We start from the raw sequence: 24009 nt of genomic DNA, 5'->3' as shown, positions 1-24009 counted from the left end.
GTTTAATAATTCTCTTTGTAAAGAACATGGAATTTATGCTTTTATGGCTTAAAAGCAGCAGGACACCAATTTGTATCCTATTCATATTCAGAATGCCAGAACTATCCACAGTGCTGCGAGTCTCTGTGTGTGTGCTGGTTATTTCTAAAAGGGAGGACAAAAAAGCTTTGTTGTTGTATCCGATGGTTGGAAGGATGTGATATGAAGTCATAAGTGGCTGGGTTTGCTCTCCTGTTAAAGCTTTTGTAGTTCTGGCAATGCTTTTTTACTCATTGGAGTAGGAGGAGGTGAACCTCTCTATGCATGAGCACACATTCACATGGCACTGCCAACTGCCATTCCTTTACAAAGCAATCATATTTGAAAATCATATTCTGTGGTGTTATGATATAGCAATGTTTGCATCCTTTATTACAAAGCACTGTCACATGAGATTAAGATAATATTGGTCTACAAGAACCATTTTAACATTACGGTATATTGCCATCCGATGGGCACTGCTATTTTGATGTCACATAACCACTAATTAATTAAGGAAATGAATGCATTCTTCTCACTCATCCTCATTTGAATCAATCTCAGGTTTTGACAGAACTCAAGTCTGATAACCAGCGGCTGAAAGATGAGAATGGAGCCTTAATCAGAGTCATCAGCAAACTTTCCAAGTGAGGACGAACGGTTAAAGGGGAGGAGAAATACTGAACAGAAAGAGACCGAATCTGAGAACTTCACACTGACTTCACATCAACCTGCTCTTGGTGCAGCAGCTCCAGGTTTAAAGGGGTTGGCTCACCAAAAAATGTAAATTCTGTCATTTACTCATGTCGTTACAAACCGGTATGGCTTTCTTTCTTCTCTGGAACACAGAAGATAATTTGCAAAATGTCTCAGTGTTTTTTGTTCATACAATGAAAGTCAGTCATCACCAAAACGTTTGGTTATCAACATGCTTCAAAATATATTCTTTTGTGTTCCAAAGAAGAAAGTATCCTCTTTCTTACAAAATAAGGTGGTAGCTGGATTTAGATAATTTCTAGCTGGTTTAGGTGGTTGACTGACAGGACAACCAGCTAGTGTAGCTGAGGTCATCCATCATAACCGACTTGGTTAGAGCTGTGCATCCATTTTTGCTGCCGAATGCCTGGCTGAGTTGGTTAACAGTGTTCAAAAATATAACTTGAACTAGTTAACTGGTTTTACCACCTTAAGTTGGGTTGACTTGGTGTTTGCAGTAGGGTACTCCAATCACACTGTAAGAACAGTGCTAGTTTCTCCCACAGAAATGTCCAATCAGTTGGCTTCTCAATGTCAGCCCTTTCTAAAATCTAAATGTTTCAGGATCAGTATAGATGATGTTATAATCCCTGCTGAAAAAAAACAAAAACTAAAAAATGAATGTCCATAATAGTCCAGGCTGGTTTAACGGTCCTAAAAATAAAGATTCTTGGCATCAGTGGTTCCACAAAGAACCCCTTGGAACCTTTCGATTCCACAAGAAAAGGCTTCTTCAGAATATTATTACACTCTTAAAAATAATACTTCTTTATTGGCATTGATGGTTCCATGAAGAACCTTCAAAATCCATTGTACACAAAAGGATATTTATAGTGAAAAAAAGGTTCTTAAAATGTTCTGCACAACTGTTCAGAACTGTTCACTTAAAGGTTCTTTGGGGAACCCAAAATGATTCTTCTTTTTTGGAACCAGATTGCCACTAGTCTCCAGCACAAACATTCTCTTGACCAGCAAAAATGAGATTGTGAGGCAGGTTTCTGATGAAGAAGCCTTGTGGGAACACCAGCACATTACGGAGCCAAACCACAGCATTGGTCACCAACTGTTCTGGTCTTTTCAGCAGGGAAAAGCTGAACAAACTGCCATTCGTTTAAACAGCATTTGATCATCAATCAAATCGAATTATCCTGAAGAGGTCAGTTGGTCCAGTATGATCTTCAGAAGCTCTGCCAGAACATAAAAGGAATGTTCCCACTGAGAGATGATGTCACGCTCCTCATATCAACCCATTTGACCGGTTTACTTTTACATTTGTAGTGTTTATATATGACCTGATGGGCTGAACAATGGATACATCGAACCAATCGAATGTGCTTTATATTTATTTGTGCCTTTTGTTTGTAATTAAGAATATCTATATGGATAAAACAGAAACACATCACACATATGCCATTTCAGATGCTTTGTTTTTCATTGTCCACAGTTTTTAACCTGTAATCTTGAACCAATGCTCACAGCACTTTGTTTATGATTGTTGTTTGCCTGATTATTAAAAATACACTGTAAAATACAAAAAGATGTAGTCAAGTGGCTTTTTAGGTGCAGTACTGCCCTCTGCCTGCCTGTATAATAATCACATCCATTATGCAGGTTCATTAAAAGTGAACTTGTTGGTATGTTAGTTTACTAGTTATATATTTCTAACTCTTTTTTTTGTTTGTTTTTGAAAATACGCTTTAAAGAATACTCTTAGTAAACTACTAGTTTACTAGTTAGTAATATAAAACCTGTTAAACTAATAGTTTACTCTGAGTGTATTTCAATGTGTATTTTCATAAAGGCCCGGTTTCATAGACAGGGTTTAGCCTAAGCCAGGATTAGGCCATAGTTCAATTAAGACATTTTAGTCATTTTTATAAATGTGCCTTGGAAAAAAACATTACTGGTGTGCATCTTGAGATACAACAAAGGCACTGATATATTTTAAGATCAGTCAGTGCAAGTTTCTTTCAGTTGAAACCGCTCAGAATTTCATTTTAGTCTAGGACTAGGCTTAAGCCTTGTCTGTGAAACCGGGGGAAAATGTGGAAAAAAGTATATAACTAAACGAACAGTATACATAAAGTGTGTTGCGATACTAAAGAAACACTTAGTCATAAACTGTTACACTTAAAACACATTTAAAAGTACATAGGCCAATTTAGTCCCATGACATTTGAAATAGTTTGAAATTGTACTACAAGTACATTGATATTACTTGGAAATTATACTTAATGGTAAGGTTTCTGAAGTCACTCTAACCACCTTTTATTAAATATCTGCTTCTGAAACCACAAAACATGGCTTACATCATCAGAGCTGTAATTGTAGATCAAAATGAAATAAAGCAAGCAGAAGGAATTCAGTGTTAAATATGGTATATCAACACTACACCCAGAGTTAAGTGTAATTAAAAGGCCTTTATTTTCTCATTTGTTTCAGTACAGAGCTGGTAACACATGGTAAATCTGTAGATCTATTTGGTTCCCTTGACGTCTTTACAAGGATTGCTGATGCTCATGTACTGTCCACTAGGGGGTTGTGGGAAGAGTCTGTGAGCAATGTTTTCTCAAAGTGTCCCATCAAGGGCTAAAGCATGCGATTGATCCACACTAGGCACGACAATACAGACATGAACACGCACACACACGAGAACACCGAAACAAGTACAAACATAGCCTGAGGGACAAACCCTCACAATCTCCCACCGACTAAAGAAAAGAAACTGATCACAAATAGATACAAAGAGAAAAAAGAGCATTTTACAACTCTAGATAAGCAAAATGAAAAGTGCAAGAGAAGAGTCAAATAAAAGAGACACAATGGTAGGCTTTTGATTCGTTTATCCCCAGAGCTTTGCTATGTGATTACGCCAAAGCAGACATAAAGGCATCAGCTAGCATTCGAAAAAAAAAAAATATATATATATATGAAAACATCTCTGTTATGGGCATCAGAGCAGTCTCTCATTGATTTGTATGACATAAAACAGTTAGAGTTACAAAGACAACTGAGCTGGTTTCATAAGCGGATTTATACATGGAGAGCAACTTAAAGATGGAATCCATGAGCAGTTTTTAAACTGCCTCCAAAAACCTTTGCTTGCAAGTAATAACTCCGTGGTTCATCCGATCAGGATGTTCATTGTGCACGCTGCCATATAGGCAGAATGGCAGTGCTTGAGTAACTCGCAACAAATGATTATTCCTTATTAAAGGGCCTATGCATTATTATTAAAATCACACGCATTCACACTCAAACCTCAAGCAATGCTGATTGAAATTACTTGGATAAGCCGAATTTCTGCACAGTTCTGTTAATTTTCTTGTCCGAATGTCCAAATTATATACTTTTGAAGTATCCCATATTGAATTTTGGATTGTGAATTATTATTAAAATGGTAAAAACAAACGACTTCTCATAGTTAAATGGTTTTAATTGCCCTAAAATGCATGTGTGTACATACATAGTGGAATGGCAACAACTAAGACCACATGAACGAGTTCATACAGATGTCCCTAGCACACTTTGTGTTAAATCAAGGCGTTTACAAAACCAAATATACACTGAAACCATCATAAACTCAATAAAAAAACATCGAAAAGACATATTATTAACAGAAAGACTGACTATTTCAAGTTGTACTGCCAATAATGCTTAACTTAGCACATTTTAGGAAACAGTGTGGCCCTGTAGCTTCACAGACTATGTGGAATGTTGAGGAGGTTCATCGGCCTATGAAAGGATGTTTTAGGATCATCTTAAGTACATCTATATAGCTGAGCTCCAAAGATTTAGCTCAAGTCTTATGGCTTTATCTTATTCACACTCTCACACACAAACTTACAATTTATTGGCTAGTTAAACGCTGTTCTTATGTAAAAGATTCATAAATAAAAGCTTTTTAGAAAACAATGGGGACTCCAAGTTTTCTATAACACGATTGATAGAATTGTGCTCCGGCAACTTTGTTGCCAAGGTAGAAATCAGTTGGTCCGAAAAAATCACGTAAGAATGACATAAAGTCAGCTAAAATGGCAGTAAACGTGACTTCTCTCATTGGCACTGACAGCAAAAAGACAAAAAATTAGTGTGATTGTTTTTTTCATAATGATTCTGTATGATCCAACAGAGATACTCTGCTGATTATAGGATCCTACAAGATGGGGGAAAATATCCACTTGGAGCCCCCGCTGGAAGTTTTGACTTCCCACAAAGTTATTCTGACAATACAAATATTACTCTGAAAAATAAATAGAAATAACTCATTTCAAATAATACATAATCATTTTGTTCCTTAACAATAGTAGACGGCAAGCATGCGGCTACGTTTTCATTCTATATTAGTTCACACAAAGCACTTAACAGACAGTATTTGCTCATGATGTCCAGGCATGGATTGACTCTGAAAATGAAGATTAGTATACTTCATATTCTCTCCAGTACCCACTCACAGAAAATATTTGATTTGATTAGAAAATATACACAGTATTTATCCCCCTCCGTTTTGTTATTAAAATGACAAAGAACACCTACTTAGGTACACAATATATTTTTTGCTTCATCTCTGAAACATGCGCATCTTTTTGTACTGTAACATGCAGTATCATAAAGTAGGAACTATGCATATATAGGTCAAACTACACGCCTATGGGTTTGGGGAGGGGGTGTTAGTTTCGATTTGAGATTTTTTTTTTTTTGGTGAAAGTTCTTTGAAATAAGGGACATATCTGTGTATGATTTTACACCAGAACAAATGGTGCACAGAACTGTAAAAAATGAGGTTTTGATACGATACTAGAGGGGGAAAAAAAGCATGATGTCACAATCAAATGATAAATAACCACACATTCATTAGATCTGCAAAAAGACATGAAAATGTCAAACTGCACTGTGAATGTGGATGGAAATACCTGCTATTTCACAATCGAACAACAGAGTTATTGCAACTAAACACAGCCTGTCAGAAGAGCAGCTTCTGTTTTATCCAGGGGAATCTCATACGGGAAACGTCACTAAAGCGACTTTTAAATGAAGATTCTGTCTGCAATCTTCAGAGATTTTTATGTTTGAATGACACAAAATGGCTTAAACTGCCATTATTTAAACTTAAATGGAATGTTTATCCAAAATTCCGTTATTGTTTACTTAAATGACTTTCCTTCTGTGGAACACAAAATAAGACATTTTGAATTTTTTTTTTTTTTCTCATACAATGAAAGTCAATGGGGTCCAATCTTGTTTTGGAACTTACTGACTTTAACTGAATGGACGAATACAAAACTGGACGAATCTGTGTTAGAGATTTGGAATGAGATAAATGATGACCGAATTTTCACTTTTGGGTGATGTATGTAAATTTATGTTCCTCACACAAAGCTATTATGGGATTTCTGAAGACTTTGAATATAAAGCAAGAGTTGAGTTACTTTTATTGTGCTTTAAACAGAAAATCATACAGGTTTTAAATTTTACGATGACAGACTTTTCATTTTAACCCTAAAAGTAACTGGATAAATGACGATTCAATGCGGCAGTAGAGCAATGTTGCAGTGATGAGATAGTGGAGCAGGATAAAAGCTGCTAAAGTGACGTTTCCTTATGAGAATGAGTTGTTTTTATTGGGTTACAGCATGTACATAACAAAGTCTCTCTCAAATCCATTCTTGGCTCTCTACATGGAGTTTTTGGCCTGGTTTAAAAATATCTACTCAATAAATGAGGCTCCAAAAAAGTCTTGATCCAATTCAGGCTTGCAATTTTGCTTAATTTCCCAACTACAAATATCACAAGGTATCATCATTGCCAAAAGAGTTTCCTCAGGAAATATGAGGATAATACGCACAAAGATTTAGTTCTGTGTCGGTCTTAAGCAAAATGATATTCTGAGATTCACATCCTCACACAATGACTCGTACTGTAAGCCCTAAAGCAGCTTTTAAATGATAACAGCTCCTTTTTTAAACAAATGCAAACTCTGACAACTTGTCTCAAGAATGCGCCATCTCAAAAGCATGTATTGAGATTGATAGAGCAATATGTACAGAATGCAGTTCCAGTAGTGCAAATAAGTTCAGCGGTTTGGTAAGATAACAGTACCTTCTATCAGCTCTTCTCGTGAAACCATAACTTCTGGTTTAAAACATGAGAACAAAAAGAGATGGAAGTTCTCGAAGGAATAGTTCACTCATGTTTTTTGAAACCCGTATGGCATTCCTTCTTTCTTCCGTAGAAGACAAAAGGAGAAATTTTGAAGATTGTTCACACTGCTCTTTTGAAGTCAATTTTTAGTCTGTCGAAGCCTTTTTTTAAATATGTTTTTAATCTTGGTCACCATTCACATCCATTGTATGGAAGAGAGCAGCGTGAACATTCTTTTAAACACCTCCTTTTGTGTTCCACTGCAGTAAGAAAGAAAAGTGAGTAAATGATGACTTAATGTTTTTTTTTTTTTTTGGTGAACTATTCCTTTAATGAGAGGATTCAGAACATCAAAAACTGCAGGTAACAATAAAAGCATTGACTGGAACTAAAACACACCTTCATTTAAAGTGCTCAGGCAGAATACATTTACTACAAGAAATCAAAGCAAAGAAACAAATACACCGATGCTAACAGGAAGACGTCCCTGGCAGCTAAGAATTGCTTATTTCATGATGTTTCAAGGCTTGTCTCCTTTTTGTTAGGATGTTGGGCAGTGGAAGAAGCCAGCTGACGGCTGGAACTGAAGCATGGAAGAAGAGGTTGTTTTGCAGGCAGTGTAATCGACACCTGAAAGATTCCTTCTGGCTGGGCAGGAGCATCTAGTCCATCTATCTCTCCAGTTCCCACTTTTTTTTTATTATTCACAATGATAAACAATTCTTCACTGTCCTTTCAGACTCAACAAAAGTAACAGAACTTATTTCATCTAGATGACCAGAGAATCTAGAAGGAATGTGTTAAATCAGGCAGTGGAAGAGGCAGTGTTTTCTATCCCTGGTCTCCGATGGAAAACTTTGGAATGCTGTTGGATATTTGGGTGTGAATGTGAGCTTACATCTCTTCTGTGAATATACCTCGAGGATATACACACCTGTGAGCTCGGCCTGTCTTCAGGAACATCTGTGGAAAGAGTCTCTCTCATTAGACTCTGATCCACTATCTCATTTGAGCTGGTCTTCTTTAATACCTCTAGTCTGGTGGCCCATGGCTGTAATTCAGTGCTGAGTGGGTAAGATGATGTGTTGTGCATGTTGAAAAGTGAAAGAAAGGAAAGGGGGAGGGAAAGGAGAGAGGGAGGGAAGGAAGAAGAACAGGATTACTTCTTGGCAGTGAGGGCTGCTAACGTGGCATCCACTTCCTCCTCGGGTTTGAGTGGATGCCACTGAGCGACGGGCCTGCGTGGGTTTGCTAGCATGTCGGACCAGTGCCGGAGCTCAGTGCCCTGCGCTTTGCTGCCCACCCAGATCTTCCCGATGGCGTCGTTCTTGCCGATCTTATCGTAGTCAAGCACCGTGACCACAGCTTGTATTTTCTGGGAGAAAAAACGGATATTGATATTAAAGTTAGAAGGAGAGTGAAAATGTAAAACTCTTGTGTTGAGCCGTGTAAAGCGTACCTGCATCTGGTCCTGTGGGATCTCAAAGCTGAAGGACTCGTTGTAGTACGGGTTCAGTGTGTTCTTCTTCACAGTCGTCTTCTTCTTCTTCAGACGCTTGCCGTTTTGCAGAAGATGAATTTTCACGTAGGGATCTGCAGAGGTTTACCGGTACAGGAAGTCATGCTTTTATATACTGTAGATGATTGTTTGGGAACTTTTGATTTGTGACTAGAGTCCTTAGGTTTTTCCTTAAAGGAATGAGCTCTACCTAGAAGATTTACAGTTGTGGTCAGAATTATTGGAACCCTTGGTAAATATCATCAAAGAAGACAGAAGACTGTGAAAATTAACCTGCTTTGTTAATCCTTTTGATCTTTTATTTAAAAAAAATCACAAAAAGCTAACCTTTCATTGGATAATAAGAATTTAAAATGGGGGGAAATATCATTATGAAATAAATGTTTTTCTCAAACACACGTTGGACACAATTATTGGCACCCCTAGAAATTCTTAAGAGTAAAATATCTCTGAAGTATACTCCCATTCATATTCACAATTTTGAGCACTCTAGGGTGATTATGAACATGAAATTATCCAGCCATGGCTTCCTGTTTCACAGAAATATAAATAGGAGGGAAAACAAAGCCCAAATTCCCTTAATCATCCATCACAATGAGAAAAAACAAAGAATATATTTCTGATGTGCAGCAAAAGATAATTGAGCTTCACAAATTAGTGAAGTGGCTTTAAGAAAAGAGCTAGAGCGGTGAAAATCCCCATTTCCACTATCAGGGCAATAATTAAGAATTTCCAATCAACAGAAAATGTAATGAAACTGCCTGGAAGAGGACGTGTGTCTATATCGTCCTAATGCACGGTGAGAAGGAGAGTTTGAGTGGCTAAAGACTCTTCAAGGATCACAGCTGGAGAATTGCAGAAAATAGTTGAGTCTTGGGGTCAGAAAACCTTAAAAAAAATTGTCAAACAGCCCCTAAATCACCATGTGGTTTGGGAGGATTTCAAGAAAAATTCTCGTAGCTCATCCAAAAACAAACTCCAGCATATTCAGTTATCAGACAGGACTGGCACTTCAAATGGGACTGGCTTTTATGGTCAGATGAAACTAAAAAATGAGCTTTTTAGCAGCAAACACTCAAGATGGGTTTGGTGAACACAGGGATAAAAACTACCCCATGTGTACAATGAAATATACTGCTGCATTTTCTGTTGTGGGCCTATATTTCTGCTGGAGGTCCTGGACATCTTGTTCAGACAAATGGCATCATGGATTCTATCAAATACCAACAGATAAAAAATCAATAAGTGACTGATTCTATTAGAAATGTCATAATGGGCCATGTTTGGATCTTCCAACCGTACAATAATCAAAACACAAACCTCAAAAACAACACAAAAATGGGTCACTGAGCACAAAACCAAGCTTCTGCTGGCCATTCCAGTCCTCTGACCTGAACCCTGAAAATGAGTGAGGTGAACTGAAGAGAAGAAGCACCAACATGGAGCTGGGAATCTGAAGGAACTGGAGTGATTCTGGATGAAGGAATGGTCTCTGATCTCTTGTCAGGTGTTCTCTAACCTCATCAGGCATTATAGGAGAAAATGTAGAGCTGTTAAACTGACTAATGGAGGTTTCAAAAAGTATTGAATAAAAAGGTGCCAATAATTGTGTCCAACGTGTGTTTGAGAAAAACATTTATTTCATAATGATATTTCCCCCCATTTTAAATTCTTATTATCCAATGAAAGGTTAGCTTTTTGTGATTTTTTTAAATAAAAGATCAAAAGGATTAACAAAGCAGGTTAATTTTCACAGTCTTCTTTGATCATATTTACCAAGGGTTCCAATAATTCTGACCACAACTGTAAATATAATTGTCCTCAGTATTCTAGCACAGATAATCCAGTTGATATTGTTAACTAAAACCATTCAAAAATCATATTCAGTAAATGAAATAAAGCTGAAATAAAACAATATATAAATATTAAATTAAATAATAATGAAGTACTAAAATTACTAAAACAAAAACTGAAAAATGAAGCTTTATATACTACATATATATACGTGTGTGTGTGTGTGTGTGTGTGACTTCCTTCTGTGTGTGATATCTAAAACTAAAACGATTAAAAATCATATTCAGTAAAAGAAATAAAGCTCAAATAAATAACCCCCCCAAAAGGAATAGTGCAAGCTCATGGATCACCTTTGCAGGGTTCAAACCTACAACCAACCCACTGCTTACTCTATTAGGCCACCAACACCAGGTCTGTCCTATAATCACCTCCATTTACTGAAGATTGGAAGGTTAAGACTTGTTTTGGCTCTTTATGCTGGTGCAGCATGTTGTTCTCAGAGCCGCCAGCAGGTTGCAGCAGTGAAGCTTGACTGTAGGGGACGCGTGCGCTGCGCAGGCAGGACTGCAGAGTCAGCACGTGAGCACTATCTGTTCTGCATGGCTACCACTGACACTAAAGCACAGGCGTGACACAAATGCACTGCTGCGGCAGAGAGGCCTGCTGTGCGTGTCTGACAGAAACATGACGAATTAATGACTAATTTAAAACTGCAACAAAGAATGTGCAATGTATGCAGATATATATAACATGCAAGTGCAAACAGAACACAGAAATCAAAACATATTTTTGGTTATAGCATGTGCAGGAACATCCAGTCTTCTGCACGAGTTCATCCCCACCCACTCTATGTAGGAGAGCGAGAAGAGAAAAGGCAGTGCAGTGTGTGTGTGTGTGTGTGTGTACCTGAGAGTCCTCCAACATCCATCTTTTTCAGGTTCTTAGCCTCAAGGATACAGATGGTGAGTTTTCCAGCTGTAGGTACATAGCGCAGAGAGATGCAGATATCTCCAAGCTTTTCAGGCTGTGTTGGGGAAAATGAAACAGGCAGCCTTAAAGAAACATTTCATCCAAAAATGAAAAATCATTTAAAAATGAAAGCTCGATTATGAAATTATGAGAACAAAACATGGCATTCGTGTACGTCTGAGCACATGCATACTTTGGTCAGAGCGGTAATGATGCTATTAAGGTGTTTAGATGCCTGTTTACTATGATTAAAATAGTTGAATGGTTATGTTTATAGAGCTTAATTGCATTAGTTTGATCAAAGTATTGTGTTTATATGATATATGAAGTTTAATCACAATATTGCCTAAATCCCATTATGATATGAGGGTCCAATAATGGCCAATGTTAGGTGTCATGAGTCGTGACATGCCCAATTGGATACTTAAATCTTACATATTACTTTTATTCAGCAAGGAGGAATTTAATTGACAGTAAAGGCATTCCTAATGTTATAACACATTTCTACATGTTACAGAAAATCACTGTAGACTGGAGTAATGATGCTGAAAATTCAGCTTTGATCACAGCAATATATTACATTTTACAATATAATCACATAAAACTTATTTTAATAATATTTCACTTCAATTATTCTATTATTTTTGTTCAAATAAAATCATCTTTGGTGAGCATAAAATAGTTATTTCAAAAACACAAAAATTGTTCTTAATTATTCCCAACTTTTGACTGGTCGTAGTTTTTCGTGTTTTTCTTTTTCTTCACTATTCACTTTAATTGTATGAAAAAGAGCAGCTTAAACATTCTGTTAAACATCTTTGGTTTGGACCACATGAGGGTAAATGAAGCCTGAATAATACACCAACAGTGCCTCATCAAACAGTCGTTTTAATGGAAATGTGTTAAGGTAGAAAAGAATAGCATAATTGTAACATTACGGGCATAAAAGCATGTTTAGAGGTGCTGGTTCATTAACTCTCATTATTATTAGCGGACGACAGCTGCTAGATAACGTGAAGCGACTGACAGAAGAAGGACAGGTGTACCTCCTCTTTCTCTGCGCTATCCAGGTCTCTCCATTGCTCGATAGGTTGTGCCAGGTCCAGGGTGTTCATGGCGATCTTCACCTCACCGATCACATCATGCTTCGAGAAACGGTCGAAGTCGTACACAGACATGACCAGAGTCTTTCCTCCCATTTCAGCGAACGGAATCTAGAAATCAACATCAGCTCATGAGTGCTTTGACAGACACACATGATAATGACATAAACTGGTACTGTACTGTAATAGATGCTGTACCTTAAAGTGGAAAGTCTCGTTGAAGACGGGGTTGAGGGTTTTCTTGTGCACCTTGGTGTCATACTTCTTCTTCTTGTCTGGGAGAATGAAAACTTTGACATATGGGTCTGAGGTGCCACCACTGTCCATGGAGAGAAGATCTGCGGCTTGCAGGATGCCCACTGTCAGCTACAGGATAAGAGTGACAGTGTATTTAAGGTGCAAGCTAAATCTGTTATAACTTTTTATTTGATTGATGATTATAGAGCACTATGAAACCATTGTGATGGTGGTCTGACACAATCTATAGTTGCATAACAGCAACATTTTGTGATCAAAAAAGGTCCAGGTAAATGTTACCACACATTTGTCCCAAAACTGAAACCATAAAAAAATATATTTCTTAATAAAATAAATAAAATACTTGTTACTGAAATACAATGCGATATAAAACACTTAAAATAAATAAAATATACATAAAATGAAATACAAAAAAAATAAATAAATAACTAATTAAAATAACTAAAACTGAAATCAAATATATATAAAATTTAGACATTAAAAAACTAATAAAAATGACAAAAACAACACAATTACTAAAATTTTAACTAAAATGAAAATGGAAAATATAAAAAATAAATAATTCAAAATATTAATAAAAACTATAATACTGTGATACTAAAAGAGCACTGGACTTAATTTGTTATTGGCCATTTACTCATTAAAGCCTGAATAAAAGTTTCTGAAGACACTATTCCTGACAAATATTTGGTGTTTTTTTATTTATTCTTTTATTTATTTATTTTAACAAACTTAGGAATAGCGTTAAACAATCAATGGATAAAATGTCATGTGGTATCCAGTTCATGCCAGCATTTCTAGGTGTTTAGTTTCTGTATTGAGATATGTTTTACTCAGCTTGCTGTACATTAAAATATTTGTACATGAAAATATGCACTTGATGCATACTTCAAATACAAAAAACTGCATAGTATGTTCATACAAAAGATAAAAATGTTATGTGTATGTAGGACAAATCTGGGAAAATCCGGCCATTAATGTTAACTGATAGACAGAAATATTAAGACATAACTCACTTAGATTTTCAAACTGATGTTTAAACATACTGTAAAGCGTAAAGTGGACTTGCCTTGTTGTCAGAGAAGTCGTAGTCTAGGGAGAACTGCAGTTTGCCGAGCTTCTCCTTCTCTTTTGGTTCCTCCTCTTTCTCTTCAGTTATTCCCATGTCTATATCTTCTTCATCATCATCGTCTTCCTGTTTCTGGAGAGACAAAAGCACAGACGGATGTTAGAGGAGAAACTAGAGCAAAGGCAAAGGAAGGTAAATGATGCTCCCCAAACATGGTTCGTTGGGCCATTTCTCGGCTTACCTGAAGTTTGCCAGGTGTCAAACCACCCGGGTGTTACTGTATGTAACTGTGCCAGCGATGACCTTCATAGCAACATGACTTGATTTCACTTTTCCTTTCATGACACCATTTGCAATCATCTACATTACTTTTGTGGAGGGAAAGACAGACAGAAGGCTTCTAGTCTTTCTGAAGCAGTCTGTCTATAAATTGATTCTGAGTCTGCAGGGTATAATAAAACCCTGAGAGATGATGACTGAGTCTAAAAGACTCGTTTTTGCACAGGAAGAAAGATAGATGCAAAAGCGAAGTGTTGGTGCTTTAAAGCCAATATGCATATCAGCCCATATATACAATGTAAAATGAAGGACAATTTGGAAGAAACGTTTTGAAGACATATACTAAAGATCACAGTACAAGAGCCGAATAAGTGTTATTTTACACATCATCATTTCTCATGGTCCCGCTGCTCTTTAAAATTACAATGGAAAAAAGCTGAAATGAATCTTAATGAACTCATATTGTCATTTAATTGAATTTAGTGATTCTGTAGTAATTAATACTTTTGTGCCCTGTGCAGTAATTGAATATTACTTGACAAGGTTGTCTATTGTGTGCTACATACTGCAAAATATATTATATCATGACTTTTTAGATTAATCATAATAGTGTAATCATAAAAGAAGAAACATACTGGAAATTCGTCCTGTAATTTGGATTATATGGGCAGTGTATAGCATATTTGTCACTGGATTTGCCAAATTATGTGAGGTCTGTGGGATCAAATCTTATTCAAAATTTAGTTTGAAGCACTTAGAAGCGAATAAATGTGATCTGTGGGCACATCTATATATTGTGCTTTGTTGGAAACAGTCTGTACTTATTACTTTTGCATAGAGTACATTAACTTCTGTCTTTTCTGTATAATGGTTTATCACCAATTTAAAGGAATAGTTCGGTCAAAAATGAAAGTTCTGTCAGCAATTACTTCAAACCGATAAAACATTAAATTATGTTCAAAACACATTTGCATATTTGTAATGAAATCTGAGCGATTTATGTTTCTCCACCATTCACAAAAATCTGATGCTTTGAAAAGTTCATAAAGAGATCAAAAAAGATATCCATATGAATCCAGCACTTTAATCCAAGTCTTCTGAATAATGAACAGATTTAATTTAGGCTTCTATTCACAAATGAACATTAATCAACACATATATCAACACACATATCTGTTTCATAGAGTAAAATATGTCAAATATACTGTATGAACTTTTTGAAGCGTCAACGTTTTGGGGGAATGGACTTTCAGGATCTTTCAGATTTCATTTAAAACATTTTTATTTGTGTTTCGATGAGCAAAAGTCTTATGGATTTGGAACAACATGAGCTCATGTGAGTAAATTATGACAGAATGTTTGGGTGAATTATACTTTTAAGATTTTCCAATCCCTACAAGATAAAAAAATAAAAAATAAAATAAAAAATACTTGGATTTGGTCACTTGTCTGTTAGATGTTTTTTTCCCTTTCTAGATTGGCAGTCTTGGTCCAGAATAATACCGTGTCCTAACCAGATGTGATGTAAACATCTTTTCAGTGTTTTTGTCCTAACCAGCTGCAGTGATGAGCAACTCTATATAAGCAACAATTCTATTAACAGTTTCTATCTCTGTGACTTCAAGGCTAGAACAACAGCATAGAGACTATAAAGCTATAAATGTGTGACGTGAGTTTGGGTTGTGTGACCTTTTTAACCATCCTAAAAGTGATGACAATTTACCTCAGATCTTAAAGCTAGGGAAGGCAATTTCAGAGAGGCTAGCGATAGCAAGCTAGCTTTGATAGCATAAGATCCCACCCTCCTTGCATAATCACTCTCCAAAGCCACGTCTCCTCCAAAACACATGAACGTGCACAAGCGAACCAGAGTCATGATCAGAGATGGCGTCGGAGGAGCGTTGAATGCAATTCTGTCAGATTACCTCATGTCTCATTCATTGGTGAGAAAACATTACAGTACAAAACACATAATAGTACAATAATAACGCCTTACATTCTCACTCGGTTTGCAGTAGCGTAATAAAATGCATATTGATACGTACATTGACAGGAAAGTAGAACAGCCTATCATAGCCCTCGGGCCGAGGAATAATATTGGACAAACATTTTATGCTCATACGCCTTCCACAGACAATATAAATACATATAAATACATTTAGACCACTTAACTAATGGTGTGTGCACACCAAACGTGAAGCGAATATTTGCATCGCGTTGCTCGCTCTAGTTTACTCGCGGGATGGTTTTTGCATCACTCGCATCGATAAAAACAATAAAAAACATTTTTTTTTTGATACAACAGGATGTGTCAAACCGGACGTGTCAATAAGCTCTTCGGCGATTGGCTTGCGCGACTACGCATCATGCAAATTTTCCGCTCGAGTTTAAAATTTTTGAACTTGTGTGGAAGACGTGATTAAGGTGTAGTATATGCAAGGTGCATTTGCGGCAATTACATCATCCTATTTGCGTCTCGTCTTTATATTAACTTTGTATGTAATTTACTCGCACAATTCAATTAGTGCTGTCAAATGATTAATCACGATTAATCGCATCCAAAATAGAAATTTTTGTTTACATGATATACACTCACCAGCCTCTTTATTAGCTACACCTTGCTGGTACCGGGTTGGACCCCCTTTTGTCTTCAGAACTGCCTTAATTTTTCGTGGCATAGATTCAACAAGGTTTTGGAAACATTCCTCAGAGTTTTTGGTCCATATTGACATGATAGCATCACGCAGTTGCTGCAGATTTGTCGGCTGCACATCCATGATGTGAATCTCCCGTTCCACCACATCCCAAAGGTGCTCTATTGGATTGAGATCTGGTGACTGTGGAGGCCATTGGAGTAAAGTGAACTCATTGTCATGTTCAAGAAACCAGTCTGAGATGATTTGAGCTTTGTGACATGTATGCATTATCCTGCTGGATCAGAAGATCAAAATCGTTTGACAGCACTAAATTAAATTCACTTTTGGTGTGAAAACACCATTAGTGATTGCTATAGGGATGTTAAAAGACTTTCAACCCGCATAACAAAAAATATTTCAACCAAATTACCTACAGTACCCTGCTTTGAAATAAATTGTCAGTCTCTCAGTATGTATTTTTAATAATGTTAAAATGGTTTAATATTTACGAATTAGATTATGTACTCATCCATGTCGTTATAAGCATAGAGCACTTACGTAGAGACTGATCGGCTGACCCACACCGTTCTGATCGGCTGTGATTTTTTATTTTATTTTATATGATTTTATTTTTCACGTCACATAACCATGTCACTTCTTTTGTGAACAGACAAATGGCTTGTCCCTGAAATCTTATCGCATCACGGTGGTTAGGACACGGTGTAAGCAGTAAAGTAGACCAGACATTATGCTGATAACTGAAAATTTCTCTCTGCTAGCCTAGTATTTGTGTCCTCTGAAAGAGATGGAGTTAACAGTACATAACCCTGTTACATGACTAACACTGCTTTGGGGGTAGTAGTGACCCCAGCAAGCTCATCCACGTGGGAACATCCAACAGCATTACCAGATCCCCGCTGTGACTGTTCATCAGATCAAGCATTTCTGAGATTTGCTATGCACTTGAAGAATTTATGCAGCCTCAAACGCAATGCTAGTGAAACAGCAAATATTAGCTTACACAAAGGGAGATGTCTGCTTCAGCTTTGGGAAAAACAAGAAAAGAAAAGAAATACAAGAATACAAGATGAACGAAAAGAGTTGAATCAGAATGTCTCTAAATAGAACAAAAAATGCTTGGGGTGAAGATTTGTCCTTCTCGACCACGCAAACTCAGAAACACACACTCTCTCACACACATGCACATAAAAAAAACACCATTTCTTATATCTTAACTGACAGGATAGAATGCATTCATGCATGCCAAGCCACAAAATGCAAAGACTGAAAATATTCCTCATTGATTGCATAATTTTTCAAGACATAGTGAATCAAACGATGCTGGCATTAAATCTGGAGGATGATTAATGATGTAACAGACTAATGCGGTATTGCTAATATGAAGTGTGCAGTGGTTCTCTTATGTAACTTCAGGAGACTTGCATTGAGCATTCAGAGGCAGTCATGCTAAGTTACAGCACATTCATCTTAGTAAAGGTGGCAGATGGAATAAGACACGGTGAAGGAGGAATCAATCACTCACAATAAACAATTATTTGCACCAACAGCCCTGTGATCAAATCAGCATGATTAACCATGTTTATTGCATTATGATTTAAGTTCATAATTTAAACCTGTTCAGCCTAGCCTTTTTTGGGTGCTATTCACTACCCCCACAAAAACAATTTAAAAAAGGTTTATATTTTACCCCAAAATGATGCTATCATTTATTATTTTGTGTTTGAGATCATTCAGCCAATCAGTTGCCAGCACAGTTTTTGCGGATCTGGAGTGATACCACACATTTATAGCTCAGATTAATGCCTTAAAATCTCTCTCAAATTTCAGGAAATGTCACATATTTTCACATCGTTTACATTAAGAGTCCGAACACTGAAAATATTACACAAATCACCCTTAGCAATTTTTACACACACACACACACACACACACACTCTCTCTCTCACACACACACACACACACTCGTTGGTTTTTGTGGTTGATGGGGACTCTCCATAGGCGTAATGGTTTTTATACTGAACAAACTGTGTGTGCTATTGCCCTACACTAACCCTACACCTAAACTTAGCCCTCACAGGAGACTTTGTGCATTTTTAGATTTTCAAAAAAACACCATTTAGTATGTTTTTAAAGCCTTTTGAATTATGGGGACATAGGCAGTGTCCTCATAAACCACCTTCATATTGTTATACCTCTGTCATACCCATGTCATTATACAAATTTGTGTCCTCATAAACCACATAAACATGCACACACACACGCACACGCACGCACACACACACACACACACACACACACACACACACACACACACACACACACACACACACACAAGCAATAGCACAAACTAAAGCATTATAACAGGTCTCCTGGTGAACGGTTGTTTCCCACGCCACCTACTTCATCCCACAACTCATCTCTACATTTCAGGAAGAAAGTAAAAGCTTCTTTGCTTCTTTGCACACAATGGGTCGTCCAGGAAAGTTACTCTCAAGTCAAGTCATGGTCATTCACTGGTGCTTGTATGAAGGGCATGCATTGGGCTTTGTCTCAAATGCTGCTTCACCTCATCTGGACATTTCTTTGGTTTCTTTTGCTGCCAGCTAACTGCTTTAAGAAAGCAATATATAAAGATACATGTATGTTGCATAACTTAAGTTAGAGATCATTTAAGGGACAGATTTGCGATAGGTGGAGCAGCTTTTAGAGGACAAATCACCAACGGTACCCTTTCAACATGCATGTTAGTGAGGATTGGTGTGTTGGTGTCTCTCGGTAAGCTAGGATGAAGTTTAAGTTCATAACCAAATGCACATCCACTTCTAAAGGGCCATTCCTTCTACTCGTTTGGCTGTACTCCCCATCCCGCCGGTGTTCATGTGGCATGTCAAACTGGTGGAATGCGAGCCCTCCCCAAACCAACCCCAAACTAGCTCCTCAAGCAACCTCAGCACCCCTGCAGCTTGCAAGACTCAAGAAGAAGCCAAAGAGTTCATTCCCAGCCAGTTTTCATAGCCCAGTTCCCCCGCCCTGGTCTGAGCTTACACCAGGCGGTCAGAGAGGGGCACTGCAAGCCATGTCACACCTACCGTAAGAAGACAGGTCCAGCACAGTCAAGATACACGGAGCACATTTCAGACACAAAGCGGGAAGGATAGAGAGATGAAATGGAGAGAGAGGGAGAAATTGAACTCACAGAAGACAGAATCAAGTAGAGGAAATCAAGTAACACTTAATGGACATGTATCAAAAATGACACATTTTGGTTTAAATAAACATGTTATGTTATTGGCTAATATAAACATCAAATTTAACCAAAGAAATCTGAAAAGCAAATAACATAGAGGCACATTTGAGGCACTTTTATTGTACAGTAAGGGAGACTGAGGGCTACTGTAACCCATTAAATGTCTTAAATCATACAATAAAAAATACTTACTAAATGCTTTTTTAAATAAAATTTTATCATGAAATGATCAGTTAACAACAGTAAGTGTTTATTCTATTTCAAGTAACAAAAATGTTTTTAGCTTTAGTTAATTATAATAAGCCTGATTTGAGATGGTATAGCTATATTTAGAGCAGTTACCAATTTTTTACTTTGTCAATATTAATAATAAGGCAAAATACTGTACTGTATTTTTTGTTACAAATTAAATGCTTTAGGCATTTTTTACGATTATTTTATATATTTGTATTTATATTAACAGTGATAAAAACATTTAATTCAATATCAAATCTAGTCATTCTCATTATAAGTCTATTAAAGAGTTACTTTTGCCACATATACAGTAAATGGCACTTATACTGTACAAAAATCTAGCAGATAAATATGCAGTACACAGTAGGTTATGAACAGGGAAACATATGTTACAATAACCCCTGGTCTCCCATAAATAATAAGCCCATCTTGATGGTTCTTATGCACAACTAATTTTTCAGATATATACAGTATTTATATAGAAAATGATATATTAGGATATGACAGGCAGAACTTTAATGATTCCCAAAGGGAAATTAGCTTGTCACAATAGCAAACATAAAGCACACAGCGGGATCTGACACAACACGGCAAATACAGCAACACTCTTCAGCTATTCAGCTATTATATTTCCAGCACAGAGAAAAAAGATTTAGTGCTGCTGCGCGTTTGCTGGAAAATGTGTCATTTTTAACACAAAAGCGCAAGAGATTAACAGCACATACATTCTTTTGGAAACCAAATTATACGAACACGGCAAATGAAATGACATGGCGGGAAATATTTCATGTAGCTTTCCTGCTTTACAGGCAGCAAATGACATACAACACTGAATATTTTATATTCCATGAATATTAAATGGCTAAAAAATCTTTCCAGAATACCAACCATCCATTTGCTTGGCCTAGAAGCTATATTAAGGATATGTGAGGTAGTAACACAGCCATTTTTAAAACAGACAAGTTTTAAGAGTCTTTCAAATATATTGCATCGTTAAAGGCATTAAACAAGTGAAAGATTCAGATTAGATATATATCGAACCCTATTAAACTCATTAGCAACAGATGGAAATTAGCAAGTGGAAAAACATTAATCTTTCTGCCTCTTCATTCGGTTTTAAAGGAATAGTTCACCCAAAATGTGAATTTAGACATCATTTATTAACTCTCAAGTCATTCTGTTGTGAGACATAAAAGGAGATGTTTAGCAGAATGTTCAAGCTGCACATACAATCAAAGCAAATGGTGATTTTTAGACAATTAAGCATCAGGTTGGTGTGATCAACAGACAGAAATGTATGACATTATTATCTGAATTCTTTTTTTAATCATTTTGGAGCTTGCCATTTACTTTCATTGTATCTAAAAGAACAGCTTGTTCGTTTTTCCGTAACATCTCATTTTGTGTCATGAAAGAAAGCGATACAGGGCCAAAACATCAGAATGAGTAAGCATGATATAAATATTTAATTTTGACGTGAACTATCCCTTTAAGGGTGAAGACACTGGTGTCGGGTGGTCGTACCTCTTCTCCCTTCATGTTCTTCATTCCCATTTCTCCCTTGCCTTTCTTTCCCTTCTTGCCTTTTTTCTTCTTAAGGCAGGTCTTTTTAACGATGCAGAAGCAGCACGTGAGAATGAGGATCACGGCTACGATCGCGATGGCGATGATGGCCCAGGAAGGCACTAAAAATGGAGAGAAAGACAGAGAAAGAAATACAAATCCAGATTTATCAGGGTCATTAAGAGAGCCGAGCTTGTCTTCACCATTACCTTCATCAATACAGAACAGGAACTAAAGCTTAAATTTCACTGCTTGAATGAGCGTATGCAACTGCGCAGCCATAGTTTCAGGCATATTCTAGACAATGAAAGTTTGTCAAGACTAGGGCTGCACCCCTAATAGTCGACTAAATGCTGGTTGATGAGAAGAGGCTTAGTGGACCAAAATTTTATTAGTCTGTTAGTCACAGAAAAAGACAATAACAGCTGATTGCTAATGGCTGGTCCTTGAGGTAATTACCAGGGGCGATTCTAGGATTTCCATATTAGGGGGGCTCAATCTACAATGAGAGTATGATTTAAAAAATAACATACTGTTTAACAATACATGAAATAGGTTCTGTACCTATCAAGTCAACTCCTGAATATTGATTTGATTTCAAATTATTTTAACTAGCCAGATCATATTAATTTATATTTATTTAAAATACACAAACCTTATATTAATGTGATTGTCTAGTTAGGCAGTATGTTTAATCTGCCCTATATTAAAAGGGTCATAAACCGAGAAATCAAAATTTCCTTGATCTTTTGATAAATAAGAGGTCATTTTGCTATAAAAACATCCCAAGTTTCAGATCTCAAAACTTTCGTGTTAGTCTAAAAACAGCTTATATTGAAGGCAGTCTGCTAAAACCACAGGTTGTGGAATGTAAGACTGTATGATGTAATAGTGTGGATAAGCACCGCCTCCGCAGAGAATATCAACGCCTGCTTCTACAGCGCTGCCTGTTTAGCCCCGCCCACTGATTCGCGCATGTAGTAGTTAAATGACAAGAGCAGCAAACACAGGTCTATGCATAAACCAAAGGATAAACATTATTTGATGAACTTTATTTTTAATGAAGTGCCAGACCGCATCAGTAAGAACTTGGTCCTTTGTTCATTTCATTTTACTGTGGATTCCTTTTCTAAAAAGACAAAATTTGACACAGGATTTTCAGAAAGATTGAAACTAAAAGACGATGCTGTGCCAACTATGTTAGATTCGATATCGCAGCACACAAGTGTATTTGTGTAAACTGTATTTATTACATGATCACTATTGCTTTGTCTGTTAAACATATGCGTATTTATGTGTTTTTGACCTAAATCACAGCAGCGTCCATCTGTGAAGGACGTAGGCTGTCAAACATATACACAACTATTAGACAATCATAGCGTTGTGCGTTTACTTTCAAGTGCCGTTGTTTAACTGAACTCAACATTTTAAGGCAACCAGGTTATTTAATTTAAGATAAACTGACAAATCTGTTTTGTATTGCTCCCACATCACATTATGTAAACTGCAAAGAACTGCACAGATGCAGATATCATAACAATCTATCGATAAATGCACACGCCTTGTCCTCTGCTTCTGACACTATCACTGTGCCAAGAACACGCTGAATAACGCTGATTAAAAGACGGGAAGAAGCCGCAGCTGAAGCCCAATTAACAAAATCCCTGCATATCATTCACTGACCTCATATATGGCTTATCATTTGAAATTGAATCATTTAAGTAGTAGCAACTTTACATGGCTGTTCACTCTTATGTTAACCTAGATAAATATTCATTATTAGGCACTTATCCGAGTGTTTGTGTGAAGTGTGGAAGCTGTTAGCGCACTACTGCATGACATGGAAGCACCGACACGATCACTTGCATTTTGGAAACGAACGGAAACAACCTAAAATATGCTGTCATTTTTGCTCATGTAGATACGAGTAATGCATCATTTGAAACTGTAACGGGTCAACTTTTATTTGTGTACACTGACAATTACAACAAAACATGTAAAATAAAGAAAACAAACAGGATGCACTTTCTGTCTCGGCCTCCATGAACTTAAGCACATCACAAAAATGAAACTAAATTCATCATATAGGCTACTTATGGAATACTGTTTCCACCAATGAATAAAAAATGTGACTATTTATCTCACAATTCTGACTTTTTCTCGCAATGGTGAGTTTACGCTTCGCAATTCGGACTTTTTTCTCAGAATTGTATGATTGCAAGTTATAGGGCCAGATTTACTAAACAGGGCAAACTGGCGTTAGAGCACAATTCCACAAAAGCGCTGATGGGAGGGGAAAATTCTGCGTGTGATTTACTGACAAGGTGCACATTAATGAACAAAGAGGCAACATCTCATTTCCATATTGACCAGCGCAATCTACCAAGAGCAGCGCAAATTAC

The 24009-nt window shown here is 36.8% G+C and overlaps 2 protein-coding genes across 5 annotated transcripts in view; one reads left to right on the top strand and one right to left on the bottom strand.

The window, feature by feature from the left end:
* Nucleotides 1–2299, top strand: part of LOC306860352 (protein phosphatase 1 regulatory subunit 12B-like) — a 28511-nt gene extending 26212 nt beyond the window's left edge. For 3 of the 4 annotated variants that reach the window (XM_079402007.1, XM_079402006.1, XM_079402009.1), the window contains one exon: nt 583–2299. In XM_079402007.1, the coding sequence (XP_079258133.1) occupies nt 583–669 (87 nt within the window). In that variant the 3' untranslated portion in view covers nt 670–2299. The remainder of the gene's footprint in view (nt 1–582) is intronic. The other variant, XM_079402008.1, reaches the window with a different exon arrangement.
* Nucleotides 2300–5474: 3175 nt separating this feature from the next.
* LOC306860233 (synaptotagmin-2-like) overlaps nt 5475–24009 on the bottom strand; it is a 40141-nt gene continuing 21606 nt past the window's right edge. Inside the window, exons 3-9 of the mRNA XM_079401824.1 lie at nt 21569–21729; nt 13628–13759; nt 12499–12666; nt 12244–12411; nt 11135–11252; nt 8375–8508; nt 5475–8290 (exon numbers count right to left, since the gene is read on the bottom strand). Of these exons, the coding sequence (XP_079257950.1) occupies nt 8075–8290; nt 8375–8508; nt 11135–11252; nt 12244–12411; nt 12499–12666; nt 13628–13759; nt 21569–21729 (1097 nt within the window). The 3' untranslated portion in view covers nt 5475–8074. The remainder of the gene's footprint in view (nt 8291–8374; nt 8509–11134; nt 11253–12243; nt 12412–12498; nt 12667–13627; nt 13760–21568; nt 21730–24009) is intronic.

The sequence above is a fragment of the Barbus barbus genome (genome assembly GCF_936440315.1).
Source record: "Barbus barbus genome assembly, chromosome: 41".
NCBI lineage: Eukaryota > Metazoa > Chordata > Actinopteri > Cypriniformes > Cyprinidae > Barbus > Barbus barbus.
This window is presented reverse-complemented; position numbering and strand designations above follow the sequence as displayed.